Raw genomic sequence first — 20,366 nt, 5'->3', positions numbered from 1 at the left:
ATACTAAATTTAAGGGCGTGTTTAGGTCTGGGGGGTTAGTAGCCAATGGCTACTAGCCCTGAGGGTGGGTACACCCTCTTTGTGCCTCCTCCCAAGGGGAGGGGGTCACAATCCTAACCCTATTGGGGGAATCCTCCATCTGCAAGATGGAGGATTTCTAAAAGTTAGTCACCTCAGCTCAGGACACCTTAGGGGCTGTCCTGACTGGCCAGTGACTCCTCCTTGTTATTCTCATTATTTTCTCCGGCCTTGCCGCCAAAAGTGGGGGCCGGGGCCGGAGGGGGCGGGCAACTCCACTAGCTGGCGTGTCCTGCGGTGCTGTGACAAAGGGGTGAGCCTTTGAGGCTCACCGCCAGGTGTTACAGCTCCTGCCTGGGGGAGGTGTTAGCATCTCCACCCAGTGCAGGCTTTGTTACTGGCCTCAGAGTGACAAAGGCACTCTCCCTATGGGGCCAGCAACATGTCTCTAGTGTGGCAGGCTGCTGGAACTAGTCAGCCTACACAGACAGTCGGTTAAGTTTCAGGGGGCACCTCTAAGGTGCCCTCTGGGGTGTATTTGGCAATAAAATGTACACTGGCATCAGTGTGCATTTATTGTGCTGAGAAGTTTGATACCAAACTTCTCAGTTTTCAGTGTAGCCATTATGGTGCTGTGGCGTTCGTGCAAAACAGACTCCCAGACCATATACTCCTATGGCTACCCTGCACTTACAATGTCTAAGGTTTTGGTTAGACACTGTAGGGGTACCATGCTCATGCACTGGTACCCTCACCTATGGTATAGTGCACCCTGCCTTAGGGCTGTAAGGCCTGCTAGAGGGGTGGCTGACCTATACTTGCATAGGCAGTGAGAGGCTGGCATGGCACCCTGAGGGGAGTGCCATGTCGACTTACTCGTTTTGTTCTCACTAGCACACACAAGCTGGCAAGCAGTGTGTCTGGGCTGAGTGAGAGGTCTCCAGGGTGGCATAAGACATGCTGCAGCCCTTAGAGACCTTCCTTGGCATCAGGGCCCTTGGTACTAGAAGTACCAGTTACAAGGGACTTATCTGGATGCCAAGGTCTGCCAATTGTGGATACAAAAGTACAGGTTAGGGAAAGAACACTGGTGCTGGGGCCTGGTTAGCAGGCCTCAGCACACTTTCAATTGTAAACATAGCATCAGCAAAGGCAAAAAGTCAGGGGGCAACCATGCCAAGGAGGCATTTCCTTACACAACCCCCCCCCCCCCCCAAACGAAAGAGGATGAGACTAACCTTTCCCAAGAGAGTCTTCATTTTCTAAGTGGAAGAACCTGGAAAGGCCATCTGCATTGGCATGGGCAGTCCCAGGTCTGTGCTCCACTATAAAGTCCATTCCCTGTAGGGAGATGGACCACCTCAACAGTTTTGGATTTTCACCTTTCATTTGCATCAGCCATTTGAGAGGTCTGTGGTCAGTTTGAACTAGGAAGTGAGTCCCAAAGAGGTATGGTCTCAGCTTCTTCAGGGACCAAACCACAGCAAAGGCCTCCCTCTCAATGGCACTCCAACGCTGCTCCCTGGGGAGTAACCTCCTGCTAATGAAAGCAACAGGCTGGTCAAGGCCATCATCATTTGTTTGGGACAAAACTGCCCCTATCCCATGTTCAGAGGCATCTGTCTGCACAATGAACTGCTTAGAATAATCTGGAGCTTTTAGAACTGGTGCTGAGCACATTGCTTGTTTCAGGGTGTCAAAGGCCTGTTGGCATTCTACAGTCCAGTTCACTTTCTTGGGCATTTTCTTGGAGGTGAGTTCAGTGAGGGCTGTCACAATGGATCCATATCCCTTCACAAACCTCCTGTAATACCCAGTCAAGCCAAGGAATGCCCTGACTTGAGTCTGGGTTTTTGGAGCTACCCAGTCCAGAATAGTCTGGATCTTGGGTTGGAGTGGCTGAACTTGGCCTCCACCTACAAGGTGGCCCAAGTAAACCACAGTTCCCTGCCCTATCTGGCATTTGGATGCCTTGATAGGAGGCCTGCAGATTGCAGAGCCTTCAAAACCTTCTTCAGGTGGACCAGGTGATCCTGCCAGGTGGAGCTAAAGACAGCAATATCATCAAGATAAGCTGTGCTAAAGGACTCCAAACCAGCAAGGACTTGATTCACCAACCTTTGGAAGGTGGCAGGGACATTCTTTAAACCAAAGGGCATAACAGTAAACTGATAATGCCCATCAGGTGTGGAGAATGCTGTTTTCTCTTTTGCTCCAGGTGCCATTTTTATTTGCCAGTACCCTGCTGTTAAGTCAAAGGTACTTAAGAATTTGGCAGCACCTAATTTGTCTATGAGCTCATCAGCTCTAGGAATTGGATGGGCGTCTGTCTTGGTGACAGAGTTGAGCCCTCTGTAGTCCACACAAAACCTCATCTCTTTCTTTCCATCTTTGGTGTGAGGTTTGGGGAATAAGACCAATGGGCTAGCCCAGGGGCTGTCAGAGCGCTCAATTACTCCCAATTCCAGCATCTTGTGGACTTCCACCTTGATGCTTTCCTTAACATGGTCAGACTGTCTAAAAATTTTGTTTTTGACAGGCAAGCTGTCTCCTGTGTCCACATCATGGGTACACAGGTGTGTCTGACCAGGGGTTAAGGAGAAGAGTTCAGGAAACTGTTGTAGGACTCTCCTACAATCAGCTTGCTGTTGGCCAGAGAGGGTGTCTGAGTAGATCACTCCATCTACTGAGCCATCTTTTGGGTCTGATGACAGAAGATCAGGGAGAGGTTCACTCTCTGCCTCCTGATCCTCATCTGTTACCATCAACAGATTCACATCAGCCCTGTCATGGAAGAGCTTAAGGCGGTTCACATGGATCACCCTCTTGGGGCTCCTGCTTGTGCCCAGGTCCACCAGGTAGGTGACCTGACTCTTCCTTTCGAGCACTGGGTAAGGGCCACTCCATTTGTCCTGAAGTGCCCTGGGAGCCACAGGCTCCAGAACCCAGACTTTCTGCCCTGGTTGGAACTCCACCATTGCAGCCTTTTGGTCATACCAAAACTTCTGGAGCTGTTGGCTGGCCTCAAGGTTTTTGCTTGCCTTTTCCATGTACTCTGCCATTCTAGAGCGAAGGCCAAGTACATAGTCCACTATGTCCTGTTTAGGCTCATGAAGAGGTCTCTCCCAGCCTTCTTTAACAAGAGCAAGTGGTCCCCTTACAGGGTGACCAAACAGAAGTTCAAAGGGTGAGAATCCTACTCCCTTCTGTGGCACCTCTCTGTAAGCGAAAAGCAGACATGGCAAGAGGACATCCCATCTCCTTTTGAGCTTTTCTGGGAGCCCCATGATCATGCCTTTTAATGTCTTGTTGAATCTCTCAACTAAGCCATTAGTTTGTGGATGGTATGGTGTAGTGAATTTGTAAGTCACCCCACACTCATTCCACATGTGTTTTAGGTATGCTGACATGAAGTTGGTACCTCTGTCAGACACCACCTCCTTAGGGAAACCCACTCTGGTAAAGATACCAATGAGGGCCTTGGCTACTGCAGGGGCAGTAGTTGACCTAAGGGGAATAGCTTCAGGATACCTAGTAGCATGATCCACTACTACTAGGATATACATATTTCCTGAGGCTGTGGGAGGTTCTAGTGGACCAACTATGTCCACACCCACTCTTTCAAAGGGGACCCCCACCACTGGAAGTGGAATGAGGGGGGCCTTTGGATGCCCACCTGTCTTACCACTGGCTTGACAGGTGGGGCAGGAGAGGCAAAACTCCTTAACCTTGTGGGACATATTGGGCCAGTAGAAGTGGTTGACTAACCTCTCCCACGTCTTGGTTTGTCCCAAATGCCCAGCAAGGGGAATATCATGGGCTAAGGTCAGAATAAACTCTCTGAACGACTGAGGCACTACCACTCTCCTAGTGGCACCAGGTTTGGGGTCTCTGGCCTCAGTGTACAGGAGTCCATCTTCCCAATAGACCCTATGTGTTCCATTTTTCTTGCCCTTGGACTCTTCAGCAGCTTGCTGCCTAAGGCCTTCAAGAGAGGGACAGGTTTCTTGTCCCTTACACAGCTCCTCCCTTGAGGGCCCCCCTGGGCCTAAGAGCTCAACCTGATAAGGTTCAAGCTCCAAAGGCTCAGTTCCCTCAGAGGGCAGAACTTCTTCCTGAGAAGAGAGGTTCTCTTTTTCTGACTGTGTTGCAGTTGGTTTCCCAACTGACTTTCCTTTTCTCTTGGTAGGCTGGGCCTTTCTTCCAGACTCCAGCTCTACTTTTTCACCCTGTGCCTTGCATTGTGCTCTTGTTTTTACACACACCAGTTCAGGGATACCCATCATGGCTGCATGGGTTTTTAGTTCTACCTCAGCCCATGCTGAGGACTCCAGGTCATTTCCAAGCAGACAGTCTACTGGGATGTTTGAGGAGACCACCACCTGTTTCAGGCCATTGACCCCTCCCCATTCTAAAGTTACCATTGCCATGTGTAAGGAAATGCCTCCTTGGCATGGTTGCCCCCTGACTTTTTGCCTTTGCTGATGCTATGTTTACAATTGAAAGTGTGCTGAGGCCTGCTAACCAGGCCCCAGCACCAGTGTTCTTTCCCTAACCTGTACTTTTGTATCCACAATTGGCAGACCCTGGCATCCAGATAAGTCCCTTGTAACTGGTACTTCTAGTACCAAGGGCCCTGATGCCAAGGAAGGTCTCTAAGGGCTGCAGCATGTCTTATGCCACCCTGGAGACCTCTCACTCAGCACAGACACACTGCTTGCCAGCTTGTGTGTGCTAGTGAGAACAAAACGAGTCAGTCGACATGGCACTCCCCTCAGGGTGCCATGCCAGCCTCTCACTGCCTATGCAAGTATAGGTCAGACACCCCTCTAGCAGGCCTTACAGCCCTAAGGCAGGGTGCACTATACCATAGGTGAGGGTACCAGTGCATGAGCATGGTACCCCCACAGTGTCTAAATAAAACCTTAGACATTGTAAGTGCAGGGTAGCCATAAGAGTATATGGTCTGGGAGTCTGTTTTGCACGAACTCCACAGCACCATAATGGCTACACTGAAAACTGGGAAGTTTGGTATCAAACTTCTCAGCACAATAAATGCAGACTGATGCCAGTGTACATTTTATTGCAAAATACACCCCAGAGGGCACCTTAGAGGTGCCCCCTGAAACTTAACCGACTGTCTGTGTAGGCTCACTAGTTCCAGCAGCCTGCCACACTAGACATGTTGCTGGCCCCATGGGGAGAGTGCCTTTGTCACTCTGAGGCCAGTAACAAAGCCTGCACTGGGTGGAGATGCTAACACCTCCCCCAGACAGGAGCTGTAACACCTGGCGGTGAGCCTCAAAGGCTCACCCCTTTGTCACAGCACCGCAGGACACTCCAGCTAGTGGAGTTGCCCGCCCCCTCCGGCCCGGCCCCCACTTTTGGCGGCAAGGCCGGAGAAAATGAGAATAACAAGGAGGAGTCACTGGCCAGTCAGGACAGCCCCTAAGGTGTCCTGAGCTGAGGTGACTCTAACTTTTAGAAATCCTCCATCTTGCAGATGGAGGATTCCCCCAATAGGGTTAGGATTGTGACCCCCTCCCCTTGGGAGGAGGCACAAAGAGGGTGTACCCACCCTCAGGGCTAGTAGCCATTGGCTACTAACCCCCCAGACCTAAACACGCCCTTAAATTTAGTATTTAAGGGCTACCCTGAACCCTAGAAAATTAGATTCCTGCAACAACAAGAAGAAGGACTGCCTAGCTGAAACCCCTGCAGAGGAAGACCAGAAGACAACAACTGCCTTGGCTCCAGAAACTCACCGGCCTGTCTCCTGCCTTCCAAAGAACTCTGCTCCAGCGACGCCTTCCAAAGGGACCAGCGACCTCTGAATCCTCTGAGGACTGCCCTGCTTCGACGACGACAAGAAACTCCCGAGGACAGCGGACCTGCTCCAAAAAGACTGCAACTTTGTTTCAAGAAGCAGCTTTAAAGAACCCTGCAACTCCCCGCAAGAAGCGTGAGACTTGCAACACTGCACCCGGCGACCCCGACTCGGCTGGTGGAGAACCAACACCTCAGGGAGGACCCCCGGACTACTCTACGACTGTGAGTACCAAAACCTGTCCCCCCTGAGCCCCCACAGCGCCGCCTGCAGAGGGAATCCCGAGGCTTCCCCTGACCGCGACTCTCTGAAACCTAAGTCCCGACGCCTGGAAAAGACTCTGCACCCGCAGCCCCCAGGACCTGAAGGACCGGACCTTCACTGCAGAAGTGACCCCCAGGAGTCCCTCTCCCTTGCCCAAGTGGAGGTTTCCCCGAGGAAGCCCCCCCTTGCCTGCCTGCAGCGCTGAAGAGATCCCTAGATCTCCCATTGACTTCCATTACAAACCCTACGCTTGTTTCTACACTGCACCCGGCCGCCCCCGCGCTGCTGAGGGTGAAATTTCTGTGTGGGCTTGTGTCCCCCCCGGTGCCCTACAAAACCCCCCCTGGTCTGCCCTCCGAAGACGCGGGTACTTACCTGCAAGCAGACCGGAACCGGGGCACCCCCTTCTCTCCATTCTAGCCTATGTGTTTTGGGCACCACTTTGAACTCTGCACCTGACCGGCCCTGAGCTGCTGGTGTGGTGACTTTGGGGTTGCTCTGAACCCCCAACGGTGGGCTACCTTGGACCAAGAACTAAGCCCTGTAAGTGTCTTACTTACCTGGTAAAACTAACAAAAACTTACCTCCCCCAGGAACTGTGAAAATTGCACTAAGTGTCCACTTTTAAAGTAGCTATTTGTCAATAACTTGAAAAGTATACATGCAATTGAAATGATTCAAAGTTCCTAATGTACTTACCTGCAATACCTTTCAAACAAGATATTACATGTTAAATTTGAACCTGTGGTTCTTAAAATAAACTAAGAAAAGATATTTTTCTATAACAAAACCTATTGGCTGGATTTGTCTCTGAGTGTGTGTACCTCATTTATTGTCTGTGTGTATGTACAACAAATGCTTGACACTACTCCTTGGATAAGCCTACTGCTCGACCACACTACCACAAAATAGAGCATTAGTATTATCTATTTTTACCACTATTTTACCTCTAAGGGGAACCCTTGGACTCTGTGCATGCTATTCCTTACTTTGAAATAGCACATACAGAGCCAACTTCCTACACCTGGTTAGCAGGCCTCAGCACACTTTCAATTCAAAACATAGCATCAGCAAAGGCAAAAAGTCAGGGGGTAACCATGCCAAGGAGGCATTTCCTTACAGACCCACCTTGGTTCCCCCTCAATTTCAACATGTTTTTGGCTCTTATTTGTCACAGGCACTTCGCCCACCTACACAAGTGAGGTGTCATTTTTATTGGGAGACTGAGGGGAACATTGTGTTGTAGGAAATTTGTGCCGGTACGGTGATCCCACACAGAAATGTGGGCAAAATGTGAATTATTATTTTTGTTAATTTGTTTTTTTTGTTGCTAAAATTGAGGTTTGCTGAGGGTTCTGGGTAAGAAAACACTGGGGGATCCACATAAGTCACACCTCCCTGGACTCCCTCGGGTGTCTAGTTTTCAGAAATGGCTGGGTTTGGTAGATTTCCCTAGATGGCTGCTGAGCCCCCCCACCCTCCCCCCTCCCCCTCCCCTTCTTCCAAACACACACACGTAGTTTTGTATTTGATCATTTTGATGAGTCCACATAGTGTTTTGGGGCATTTCCTGTCGCAGGCACTAGGCCTACCCACTCAGGCGAGGTACCATTTTATCAGAGACGGGGAAAGACAGAATATAAGAACAAGTGTTATTGCCCCTTGTCTTTACATTTTTTCCTTTCAAATGTAAGACAGTGTGTAAAAAGACGACTATTTGAGAAATCTCCTGTCATTCACATGCTAGTATGGGGACCCCAGAATTCATAGATGTGCAAATAACCACTGCTTCTGATGGATACAACTACCTGTGGATTCCTCACCTCATGAATACTCCCATGGCGCCAGCATTCGACGGAAATCTTCTTACTAGTCTCTGCACGTCGACGAGGACGTCACTGTCTCGCACGCGACGCCGTCTGACGTCATACAGGCAATAAGAGGTCCTCGACGACGTGCAGACGTCAGTTCCCTTTTTTCCGTGCATTCGAAACGGTTATCTTCGAGGGAGCAACTGTTACTCTTGCGGTTACAGTGTATATCTTGCTGCGTACTCTTTCTCTGTGGAAATAATGTCGCAGAGAAAGTCTGGATTTAAGCCTTGTCGTGAGTGTGGAGGCAAGATGTCGGTGACGGATCCTCATTCCGATTGCCTTTGGTGTTTGAGCTCCGACCACGACGTCTCGACTTGTGATTCATGTCAGCACATGAATCCGAAGGCCCTTAAAGAACGCGAGGCGAAGCTGTTTATGGCCAAGTCAAAGGAGAAGCATCACAAGAAAAAGTCTTCTCCAAGACATCGGCGTCATCGAGACTCCCGGCGCCGTAGAGAATCTCGGCGTCATTCAAGGGAGGCTCGTTCCAGGTCTCCGGATCGGCGCCGAAGGACATGGGAGGTCAGCCCCACGGTGACGCCGCATCCTTCGACGCCGTTGCCCTCTCCGGCGTCTCCAACTTCGCCTGGACAGGCGTCGGTGATTGAGGTATTGGAGCCTCAAGTGTTTTCTCCGGCGCAGACGCCGAGGCCGGCGTCGGGGTCGCCTCCGAGTCAGGCACCCCAGTATCCGGCTTTTCCCACCCCTGGAGCCGATAGTTCCGCATTCTTGAATGCGATGTATGCCATCTTCCAACAGATGGCTCCAGGGGGTGCTCCGGCTGGGCCTTTGGCCTTTTCTTTGGGTGATCCTGCGCCTCTTCGGCCGGCACCCTTTATGCCCTTTCTCCCGTTTGGGAACGTGGGCTCGGCGCCAGTGTCGGCGCCGGTGGCCGCTCCGGTGGCTTCGGAGAGATTGGCCCCAGGGATTTCCATCCCGTCGACGTCGAGATTTCGGCCTGTGACTCCGGTGGGTCCATCCGTGACAACTGCTCTTCAGTCGGCGCCGAAGTTACCTGTGGCGCCGGATGCGGCGTCGGTGGCTTCGGAAGATCGGCGCCGATCTCCGACTTCGGCGGAGGTTTTGTCGACTCCGCGGATTGAGCAACGACTGCATTCAAGGAGGCGTGCTCTCCGGGTACTAGAAGAGCAGGAGTACCAACGAGCCCTAGAGGAAGGAGAGCTAGAGGACTCGGGTGATGGGCTGCGTGGACTGGAGTCGGCCAGTGGGCTGGACACTTCCCCTGAGTGGGACCTTTCGTCCCCGGGGGAATATACCGAGGAAGCTGCTTCCTTTCATACAGTGGTACGGAAGGCAGCTAGTTTTTTGGACCTGCCTTTGCCGGTGGTGGAGGCGAAACAAAACCTTTTGACAGAGGTGTTGCATCCGGCCTCAGCCGCGGCGGAGCCTCTATTACCTTTTAATGACGCTCTGCTGGATCCGGTTTTAGAGGTGTGGAAGAAGCCGGCATCTTCCCCAGCAGTTCACAGAGCCGTGGCCAGGAGGTATCGGACGGCTCCAACTGATCCTGGTTTCCTATCTAGGCACCCTACGCCGGAGAGCTTGGTTGTGCAGGCCTCCTGTTCGTCCAAGTCAGCGCCTGGTTCCTTTCCGACGGTGCCTGGGGACAGAGATTCAAAAAAGCTGGAGGCGCAGTCGAAGAAGATTTTTTCGTCCTGCAGTCTGGCATTAAAAGCCACCATTGCAACCTGTATCCTGGGGAGGTATATTCATGCTCTGATGGATGACATCTCCTCTTCGTTTACAGAGCTTCCCCAGGGTCTTTTGGATCTTGTCTCTGATGCCCAGGCTGCTGCGACCCAAATTATCCAGACGGGACTGGATACCACCGACTCGGTAGCCAGAGCAATGGGCACAACTGTGGTGGAAAGGAGACAGGCCTGGCTCCGTAACTCGGGCTTTTCGGCAGATGTACAGTCCACATTGTTGGATCTCCCGTTTGATGGGGACAAACTGTTTGGGGCTAAGGCTGATTCGGCCTTGGAACGGTTTAAGGAGAGCAGGGCCACGGCTAAGTCGTTGGGACTCCAAGCTCCTTCTTCCACGGCCTCTTCCAGATTCTTCAGGAGGTTTCGTGGATTTGGGCGTGGCTCTTCCTCCTCTTCCTTTCGGGGAAGATATCAGCAACCTGCCTCTTCCCATCCCTATAGATCTTTTAGGGGGAGGGGTAGGGTCCGCACCAGGGGAGCTTCTCAGCAGCACTCTGCCTCTTCCTCATCCTCTGGCGGGGTGCAGCAGGGGAAGCAGCCTTAGGCTTCCACCATTTCCCACTCACTCCTCTCCTGTAGGGGGAAGATTACAGCATTTTCTCACCAAATGGGAGACTGTTACGTCGGACACTTGGGTTCTCAGTGTTGTGGGAAAAGGCTACACCCTTCCCTTTCGGGAGTTTCCGCCCCTCATCCCGCCCGCCCTTCGTATTGTTCACAAGAACACCTCCTGTTGCTAGAACAGGAGGTAGAAGTCCTCCTTTTAAAGGGCGCGGTGGAGTTGGTCCCGGAGCAGGAAAGGGGTCAAGGAGTTTACTCAAGGTATTTCCTGATTCCCAAGAAGGATGGTCGTTTGAGACCAATTCTGGACCTGAGGATCTTGAATTGGTTCCTCAAGCAGGAAAAGTTCAAGATGCTGACCCTAGCACAGGTGCTTTTGGCGTTGAACATGGAAGACTGGATGGTGTCTGTCGACTTGCAGGATGCTTACTTTCATATCCCGATACTCAAGTCACACAGGAAGTATCTCCGGTTTGTGGTGGGATCGCAACACTACCAGTTTGCGGTCCTTCCGTTTGGTCTTACTTCAGCACCTCGAGTCTTCACGAAGGTGATGTCGGTGGTTGCGGCAGAGCTCAGAAGGAAGGGGATAGCAGTATTCCCTTACTTGGACGATTGGTTGATCAAAGCCAAGTCCCCGGAGCTTGTGTTGCGTCATCTGCAGTCAACAACCCAGTTGTTGTTCGACCTGGGCTTTTCGGTGAACGAGCCCAAATCTCACCTAGAGCCCTCTCAGCGCCTCCTGTTCATAGGGGCAGTACTGGATACAACATTGGGTCGGGCCTTTCCTCCGCCTCAGCGGATTCAAGATATTCAGGATTTGGTTCCAATGTTTCGAAATGGAGCGGTGGTTCCAGTCCTCAAGGTCCTTCGTCTGCTCGGTCTTTTTGCCTCCTGCATTCTGTTGGTCACGCATGCTCACTGGCACATGAGGGCTCTTCAGTGGTGCCTCCGAAGGCAGTGGTCTCAACACAGAGGGGATCTAGAGGGTACTGTCAAGATCTCCAGAGATGCTGCTGTGGATTTGAAGTGGTGGATTGCAAGCAACAATCTTTCACAAGGAAAGCCGTTCCAGCAGTCGCCACCAGTGGCCACAGTCATAACGGATGCTTCCACTCTAGGGTGGGGAGCTCATCTGGGGGATCTGGAGATCAAAGGTCTTTGGTCTCCAGAGGAACAGATTTTTCACATCAATCTGTTAGAGTTACGGGCTGTACGTCTGGCTCTCAAGGCCTTCCTCCCTTCCCTTCGTGGTCAGTCGGTACAGGTCCTAACGGACAATACTACCACGATGTGGTACATAAACAAGCAGGGAGGAGTGGGGTCGTACCTTCTTTGCAGAGAAGCTCTTCGACTATGGTCCTGGGCAAAGGACCATCGGATTTGCTTGATAGCAAACCATCTGGCCGGAGTTTTGAACGTGCGTGCGGACAGTCTCAGTCGCCACTTCTCGGCAGACCACGAGTGGCGTCTCCATCCAGATCAAGTCCGTTTAATCTTCCAGAAGTGGGGGTTTCCTCGGGTAGATCTGTTCGCCACTCGAGAGAACGCGCATTGTCCGTTGGTCTGCAGCCTTCAGTATCCGATGCAGGAAGCGTTGGGGGACGCGTTTCAAATGACCTGGTGCGGCCAGTTGCTTTACGCGTTTCCTCCCATACCCTTGATTCCTCGAGTATTGAGGAAGATTCGCCAAGACCGGGCTCTAGTAATCTTAATAGCTCCGGATTGGCCAAGGAGGGTGTGGTACTCCGACCTTCTCCAACTCTCAACGTGCCCGCCGCTCCGTCTCCCTTTCAGGGCAGACCTCCTCTCACAGTCGCAGGGGCAGGTTCTACACCCCAACCTCCAGAGTCTGCACCTACATGCCTGGAGATTGAACGGGGCAACCTGAGTTCCTTCTCTCTCCCGCCTGAGGTAGTGGATGTTATATTAGCGGCCAGGCGACACTCCACTAAATCTATCTACGCTAATAGGTGGTCTAAATTTGTTGCGTGGTGTGGAGAGAGGCAGATTGATCCTTTACATGCTCATCTATCGGACGTTTTGTCTTTTGCTCTATCTCTGGCGCAGAAAGGTTGTGCAGTGGCTACCATTAAAGGTTATTTATCGGCCTTGTCAGCCTTCATATGTCTTCCAGACCAACCATCTTTATTTAAATCCCCTATTGTTATCAGATTCTTGAAAGGTCTTCTAAATCAATATCCTCCAAAGCCATTCGTTATGCCGCAATGGGATTTGTCCTTAGTCCTGACTTTCCTTATGGGGTCCCCTTTTGAACCTATGCATTCTTGCCCCTTGAGGTATTTGGTTTTAAAAACAGTCTTCCTGATAGCTATAACATCAGCAAGGAGAGTGAGTGAGTTGCAGGCCTTATCAGTAAAACCCCCTTATACAACTTTTTATGGGGATAAGGTGGTGTTGAGGACCAAGGCTGCTTTCCTCCCGAAGGTTGTTTCACCCTTCCATTTGGCTCAGGCAATTACTTTGTCCACGTTCTATCCTCCGCCTCATCCTTCCAAAGAGGAAGAAAGACTGCACCGTCTGGACCCAAAGAGAGCGTTGAGCTTCTTTATCGATAGAACAAGGGATTTCAGGCTGGAGGATCAGCTGTTTATTGGATACGTGGGCAAGAGGAGAGGAAAGGCAGTCCACAAGAGAACACTATCCAGGTGGGTTGTTCTTTGCATTAAAATATGTTACTCTTTGGCAAAGAAGGATCCTCCTGAGGGCATTAGAGCTCATTCCACCAGAGCTAAGTCGGCCACTTCGGCCTTAGCCAGAGGTGTTCCTGTGGTCGACATCTGCAAGGCCGCAACTTGGTCGTCCCTTCACACTTTTGTAAAACATTACTGTTTAGATTCTGAGGTTAGAAGGGACGGTCATTTTGCACGGTCAGTGCTGCAGGATTTCTTGGTTTGACCATTTAGGCACCCACCGCCGGGCGTGGTACTGCTTTGGGACTCTATTCATGAGGTGAGGAATCCACAGGTAGTTGTATCCATCAGAAGAACGAGTTACTTACCTTCGGTAACGACTTTTCTGGTGGATACATTAGCTACCTGTGGATTCCTCACGGTCCCACCCGCCTCCCCGTTGCCTTTATGGTCTTGCCAAGTAATCCTTGAGTGCGCTCCTCTTGGTCTTTGAGGGTGCAATAGATGTATATATAATATATTTATATATATATATATATATGTATAGGTGTATATATCTGTAAAGAAATGGCTCCCTGTTGCAGTTACCCCCCCACTTTTTGCCTGATACTGATGCTGACTTGACTGAGAAGTGTGCTGGGACCCTGCTAACCAGGCCCCAGCACCAGTGTTCTTTCACCTAAAATGTACCATTGTTTCCACAATTGGCACACCCTGGCATCCAGATAAGTCCCTTGTAACTGGTACCTCTGGTACCAAGGGCCCTGATGCCAGGGAAGGTCTCTAAGGGCTGTAGCATGTATTATGCCACCCTAGAGACCCCTCACTCAGCACAGACACACTGCTTACAAGCCTGTGTGTGCTGGTGAGAACAAAATGAGTAAGTCGACATGGCACTCCCCTCAGGGTGCCATGCCAGCCTCTCACTGCCTATGCAGTATAGGTAAGACACCCCTCTAGCAGGCCTTACAGCCCTAAGGCAGGGTGCACTATACCATAGGTGAGGGTACCAGTGCATGAGCACTGTGCCCCTACAGTGTCTAAGCAAAACCTTAGACATTGTAAGTGCAGGGTAGCCATAAGAGTATATGGTCTGGGAGTCTGTTTTACACGAACTCCACAGCACCATAATGGCTACACTGAAAACTGGGAAGTTTGGTATCAAACTTCTCAGCACAATAAATGCACACTGATGCCAGTGTACATTTTATTGCAAAACACACCCCAGAGGGCACCTTAGAGGTGCCCCCTGAAACTTAACCGACTGTCTGTGTAGGCTGACTAGTTCCAGCAGCCTGCCACACCAGAGACATGTTGCTGGCCCCATGGGGAGAGTGCCTTTGTCACTCTGAGGCCAGTAACAAAGCCTGCACTGGGTGGAGATGCTAACACCTCCCCCAGGCAGGAGCTGTGACACCTGGCGGTGAGCCTCAAAGGCTCACCCCTTTGTCACAGCCCAGCAGGGCACTCCAGCTTAGTGGAGTTGCCCGCCCCCTCCGGCCACGGCCCCACTTTTGGCGGCAAGGCTGGAGGGAACAAAGAAAGCAACAAGGAGGAGTCACTGGCCAGTCAGGACAGCCCCTAAGGTGTCCTGAGCTGAAGTGACTCTGACTTTTAGAAATCCTCCATCTTGCAGATGGAGGATTCCCCCAATAGGGTTAGGATTGTGACCCCCTCCCCTTGGGAGGAGGCACAAAGAGGGTGTACCCACCCTCAGGGCTAGTAGCCATTGGCTACTGACCCCCCAGACCTAAACACGCCCTTAAATTTAGTATTTAAGGGCTACCCTGAACCCTAGAAAATTAGATTCCTGCAACTACAAGAAGAAGGACTGCCCAGCTGAAAACCCCTGCAGCGGAAGACCAGAAGACGACAACTGCCTTGGCTCCAGAAACTCACCGGCCTGTCTCCTGCCTTCCAAAGATCCTGCTCCAGCGACGCCTTCCAAAGGGACCAGCGACCTCGACATCCTCTGAGGACTGCCCCTGCTTCGAAAAGACAAGAAACTCCCGAGGACAGCGGACCTGCTCCAAGAAAAGCTGCAACTTTGTTTCCAGCAGCTTTAAAGAACCCTGCAAGCTCCCCGCAAGAAGCGTGAGACTTGCCACACTGCACCCAGCGACCCCGACTCGGCTGGTGGCGATCCAACACCTCAGGAGGGACCCCAGGACTACTCTGATACTGTGAGTACCAAAACCTGTCCCCCCTGAGCCCCCACAGCGCCGCCTGCAGAGGGAATCCCGAGGCTTCCCCTGACCGCGACTCTTTGAACCTAAAGTCCCGACGCCTGGGAGAGACCCTGCACCCGCAGCCCCCAGGACCTGAAGGACCGGACTTTCACTGGAGGAGTGACCCCCAGGAGTCCCTCTCCCTCGCCCAAGTGGAGGTTTCCCCGAGGAATCCCCCCCTTGCCTGCCTGCAGTGCTGAAGAGATCCCGAGATCTCTCATAGACTAACATTGAAAACCCGACGCTTGTTTCTACACTGCACCCGGCCGCCCCCGCGCTGCTGAGGGTGAAATCTCTGTGTGGACTTGTGTCCCCCCCCGGTGCCCTACAAAACCCCCCTGGTCTGCCCTCCGAAGACGCGGGTACTTACCTGCAAGCAGACCGGAACCGGGGCACCCCCTTCTCTCCATTCTAGCCTACGTGTTTTGGGCACCACTTTGAACTCTGCACCTGACCGGCCCTGAGCTGCTGGTGTGGTGACTTTGGGGTTGCTCTGAACCCCCAACGGTGGGCTACCTTGGACCAAGAACTGAACCCTGTAAGTGTCCTACTTACCTGGTAAAACTAACAAAAACTTACCTCCCCCAGGAACTGTAAAAATTGCACTAAGTGTCCACTTTTAAAACAGCTATTTGTCAATAACTTGAAAAGTATACATGCAATTTTGATGATTTGAAGTTCCTAAAGTACTTACCTGCAATACCTTTCGAATGAGATATTACATGTAGAATTTGAACCTGTGGTTCTTAAAATAAACTAAGAAAAGATATTTTTCTATATAAAAACATATTGGCTGGATTTGTCTCTGAGTGTGTGTACCTCATTTATTGTCTTGTGTATGTACAACAAATGCTTAACACTACTCCTTGGATAAGCCTACTGCTCGACCACACTACCACAAAATAGAGCATTAGTATTATCTCTTTTTACCACTATTTTACCTCTAAGGGGAACCCTTGGACTCTGTGCATACTATTCCTTACTTTGAAATAGTGCATACAGAGCCAACTTCCTACAATATATTTATGTATATACTTGGTGTGTGTATATATTTTGAAAAGAGAGTTTTATATATATATATATGTACATAAAAAGATTTACAGTTATTCATACAATGTGGTGTATTTTTACAATATAATGGATGTTGCCTTGCTCTTTCATTGCATTGCCTGGTTGTTCTCATGCACGTAAAAAATGATTGGTACTGACGTCTGCACGTCGTCGAGGACCTCTTATTGCCTGTATGACGTCAGACGGCGTCGCGTGCGAGACAGTGACGTCCTCGTCGACGTGCAGAGACTAGTAAGAAGATTTCCGTCGAATGCTGGCGCCATGGGAGTATTCATGAGGTGAGGAATCCACAGGTAGCTAATGTATCCACCAGAAAAGTCGTTACCGAAGGTAAGTAACTCGTTCTTCTCAACACATTATCTTATGCCTATTTTGAAAATACAAATGTTTCCTTGCGACCTATTTTTCACTTTTTATATTTCACCAAATGAATTGATGTATACCCGGTACAGAATGAAAACCCATTGCAAGGTGCAGCTCCTTTTTTGGCTCTGGGTACCTAGGGTTCTTGATGAACCTGCAAGCCCTATATATCCCTGCAACCAGTAGAGTCCAGCAGACTTAACGGTATATTGCTTTCAAAAATCTGCCAGAGCTGGAAAAACCTATAGAAGAAAACGTGGACACAAATGTGTAAATAGTTAAAATGGGTTATGTCCCAGTAAAATGCCAAAATTGTGCCAAAAAATGGGGTTTTCAGAGTCAAGTCTGCCTGTTCCTGAAAGCTGGGAAGATGGTGATTTTAGCACCGCAAACCATTTGTTGATGCCTATTTTCAGGGGGAAAACAGAAGCTTTCTTCTGCAGCCCATTTTCCCCATTTTTAAAAAAAAAACGAAATTTTAGCTGTATTTTGGCTAATGTCTTGGTCTCATCCAGGGAAACCCACAAACTTTAGGTACCTCAAGAATCCCTAGGATGTTAGGAAGAAAATAAAGGACACAAATTTGGTGTGGGTAGCTTATGTGGACAAAGGTTATGAAGGCTTAAGCCCGGACTACCCCAAATAGCCAAAAAAAAAGGCTTGGCACAGGAGAGTAGGAAGGCCTGGCAGCAAAGGGGGTTAAGGATGCAAAACCACTCCTTTTGGTAAGAAACCATTTCATTTTCTCAGTCTGCTCTACAGCAGTTGTGGCATCCTGAGTACCATTACAAATATGAGAATAAAAGAACCAAATTTGCTAGGTCATCTTTTGCACAAACACAGGTAGCTCCAAATGTGTAAAATAGAGGATAGCACTAGGGAGTGGCAGGGGCTTTTTTATTTAATTATTTGGGTTTCTTTTTAAGATTAACCAGCACCTGTTGCCTTTTTGTTATACTGATGCGAGGGAAATGATTAATGTTAAGTGGTTATGTTGAATTTTGACTAGAATGGTTTTAATTTCTGTTGGTTTTTGTTTTATAGGAAACTTATGAAATTGAGTCTGATGCAGAGGCAGTACTCATAATGACCATTACACAGGAACTCAGTGAGATTTTAAAGGCTTACTGTTTGAAAGTGAAAGAAGAAACTGTAAGTAAATATGTAGTTTTAAGTATGACTGCAAATATAAATGCATTAAAGAAACTGATGTTCACTATGTGTTTTTTCATGAGAATTTACAACGCTTGAGCTTCTTACCAAGCAGCAGAGTGCCGTACAAAAGGTTATCAGAGTGATAAGAGATTATGGGTGCATGCTGGCTGCACAAGATGAATTAACAGACATATGTCGCCCATCTGATAAAGTAATCTACCTTCCCAGATATATAGGGATCATGTCAAACACATTTCACAAACTTATTTCGCCTTTAAGTTCCAAGCAAATGTGAAACCTGATGTTTTAATTTTCCTAGTTACGGTAATGATCACATTACTAATGGCCAGGTAGTCGTGTGTGGAGTCATGTTGAGCAGTGTTATGCCCTAAGCCTCTCAGAGGTAGTTAAGATTTAGCAATATTGAGAACCTCCCTCCTGCTACCCATCCATACTTTTATGCCATAGGTCTCCTGATTAAGCTCTAAGTTGCTTAAAGTGTGAGAGGGCCAGGGCAGCTGATTCTGATTGCTCCATACTGAGCTAGAAGGATTTGCTATGGCGATCTGTTGGCTCTTAGCTACCTCTTACTTTTTCATGCAGCAGGATGGTCGGCCTCAGTCTCCTCGCTGCGAGCGTGGAGATTGAGTTGTGCCAACTAGAATCCTTTTGTCTTCCTGATGAGGCTGCAGATGTAATCTTGGCAGCAAGAAAGCCTGCCACCAAATCCATCTACACATGCTGCTGGAACAAGTTTATGCAGTGGTGAGAGTCAGAAGGCAGTATTAATCTCATAGTTCGCCTGTCTGACATCTTGAGTTCTGCAGCATTTCTGGATTCACATGCTTTGCATCTATTTAGTCATCTGGTGGTTGGGTCCGGAACTGTTTATTTTCACTCCCTTTTTTCTCTCTTGCTTGGTGTCGTCGAATGCCATTTGGTGGGAAGCCCATCCCCTGTGTGGTGTCAGACGCCCGCCCCTCCTCCTCCTCCTCCTCATGCAACACCTTCGGGGAGTTTAAGAGCTAAGGCAGTTATCCAGGAACATCGCAAATTTAAGGAGGCACAGTATACCCGTCTGCCCATCGAGACAAAAATGCCAACAAGAAATACACAGTCATTTCCATGCTACAACAGCTGGGATTCGCCATAAACAATGGGAAATCACCTCCGCATCCAGAGAAGAAGAAAGTTTTTCTGGGAGGGTGTAGGAAGTTGGCTCTGTATGTGCTATTTCAAAGTAAGGAATAGCATGCACAGAGTCCAAGGGTTCCCCTTAGAGGTAAGATAGTGGCAAAAAGAGATAATACTAATGCTCTATTTTGTGGTAGTGTGGTCGAGCAGTAGGCTTATCCAAGGAGTCGTGTTAAGCATTTGTTGTACATACACATAGACAATAAATGAGGTACACACACTCAGAGACAAATCCAGCCAATAGGTTTTTATATAGAAAAATATCTTTTCTTAGTTTATTTTAAGAACCACAGGTTCAAATTCTACATGTAATATCTCATTCGAAAGGTATTGCAGGTAAGTACTTTAGGAACTTCAAATCATCAAAATTGCATGTATACTTTTCAAGTTATTGACAAATAGCTGTTTTAAAAGTGGACACTTAGTGCAATTTTTACAGTTCCTGGGGGAGGTAAGTTTTTGTTAGTTTTACCAGGTAAGTAGGACACTTACAGGGTTCAGTTCTTGGTCCAAGGTAGCCCACCGTTGGGGGTTCAGAGCAACCCCAAAGTCACCACACCAGCAGCTCAGGGCCGGTCAGGTGCAGAGTTCAAAGTGGTGCCCAAAACACGTAGGCTAGAATGGAGAGAAGGGGGTGCCCCGGTTCCGGTCTGCTTGCAGGTAAGTACCCGCGTCTTCGGAGGGCAGACCAGGGGGGTTTTGTAGGGCACCGGGGGGGACACAAGCCCACACAGAAATTTCACCCTCAGCAGCGCGGGGGCGGCCGGGTGCAGTGTAGAAACAAGCGTCGGGTTTGTAATGGAAGTCAATGGGAGATCTAGGGATCTCTTCAGCGCTGCAGGCAGGCAAGGGGGGGGTTCCTCGGGGAAACCTCCACTTGGTCAAGGGAGAGGGACTCCTGGGGGTCACTCCTCCAGTGAAAATCCGGTCCTTCAGGTCCTGGGGGCTGCGGGTGCAGGGTCTCTCCCAGGTGTCGGGACTTAGGATTCAAAGAGTCGCGGTCAGGGGAAGCCTCGGGATTCCCTCTGCAGGCGGCGCTGTGGGGGCTCAGGGGGGACAGGTTTTTGTACTCACAGTCTTAGAGTAGTCCTGGGGTCCCTCCTGAGGTGTTGGATCGCCACCAGCCGAGTCGGGGTCGCCGGGTGCAGTGTTGCAAGTCTCACGCTTCTTGCGGGGAGCTTGCAGGGTTCTTTCAAAGCTGCTGGAAACAAAGTTGGAGCTTTTCTTGGAGCAGGTCCGCTGTCCTCGGGAGTTTCTTGTCTTTTCGAAGCAGGGGCAGTCCTCAGAGGATGTCGAGGTCGCTGGTCCCTTTGGAAGGCGTCGCTGGAGCAGGATCTTTGGAAGGCAGGAGACAGGCCGGTGAGTTTCTGGAGCCAAGGCAGTTGTCGTCTTCTGGTCTTCCTCTGCAGGGGTTTTCAGCTAGGCAG

At 50.0% G+C, this 20,366-nt stretch overlaps 1 protein-coding gene across 5 annotated transcripts in view; it reads left to right on the top strand.

Annotated features, from left to right (window-relative positions):
• LOC138281115 (uncharacterized) overlaps positions 1 to 20,366 on the top strand; it is a 415,049-nt gene that overhangs the window by 175,206 nt on the left and 219,477 nt on the right. For all 5 annotated transcript variants that reach the window (XM_069219553.1, XM_069219552.1, XM_069219551.1 and 2 more), the window contains exon 12: positions 17,635 to 17,742. In XM_069219553.1, the coding sequence (XP_069075654.1) occupies positions 17,635 to 17,742 (108 nt within the window). The remainder of the gene's footprint in view (positions 1 to 17,634; positions 17,743 to 20,366) is intronic.

This window comes from Pleurodeles waltl, chromosome 2_2 (genome assembly GCF_031143425.1).
Source record: "Pleurodeles waltl isolate 20211129_DDA chromosome 2_2, aPleWal1.hap1.20221129, whole genome shotgun sequence".
NCBI lineage: Eukaryota > Metazoa > Chordata > Amphibia > Caudata > Salamandridae > Pleurodeles > Pleurodeles waltl.
Note: the sequence above shows the minus strand (reverse complement) of the source record. Positions and strands in the feature narration are given on the sequence as shown.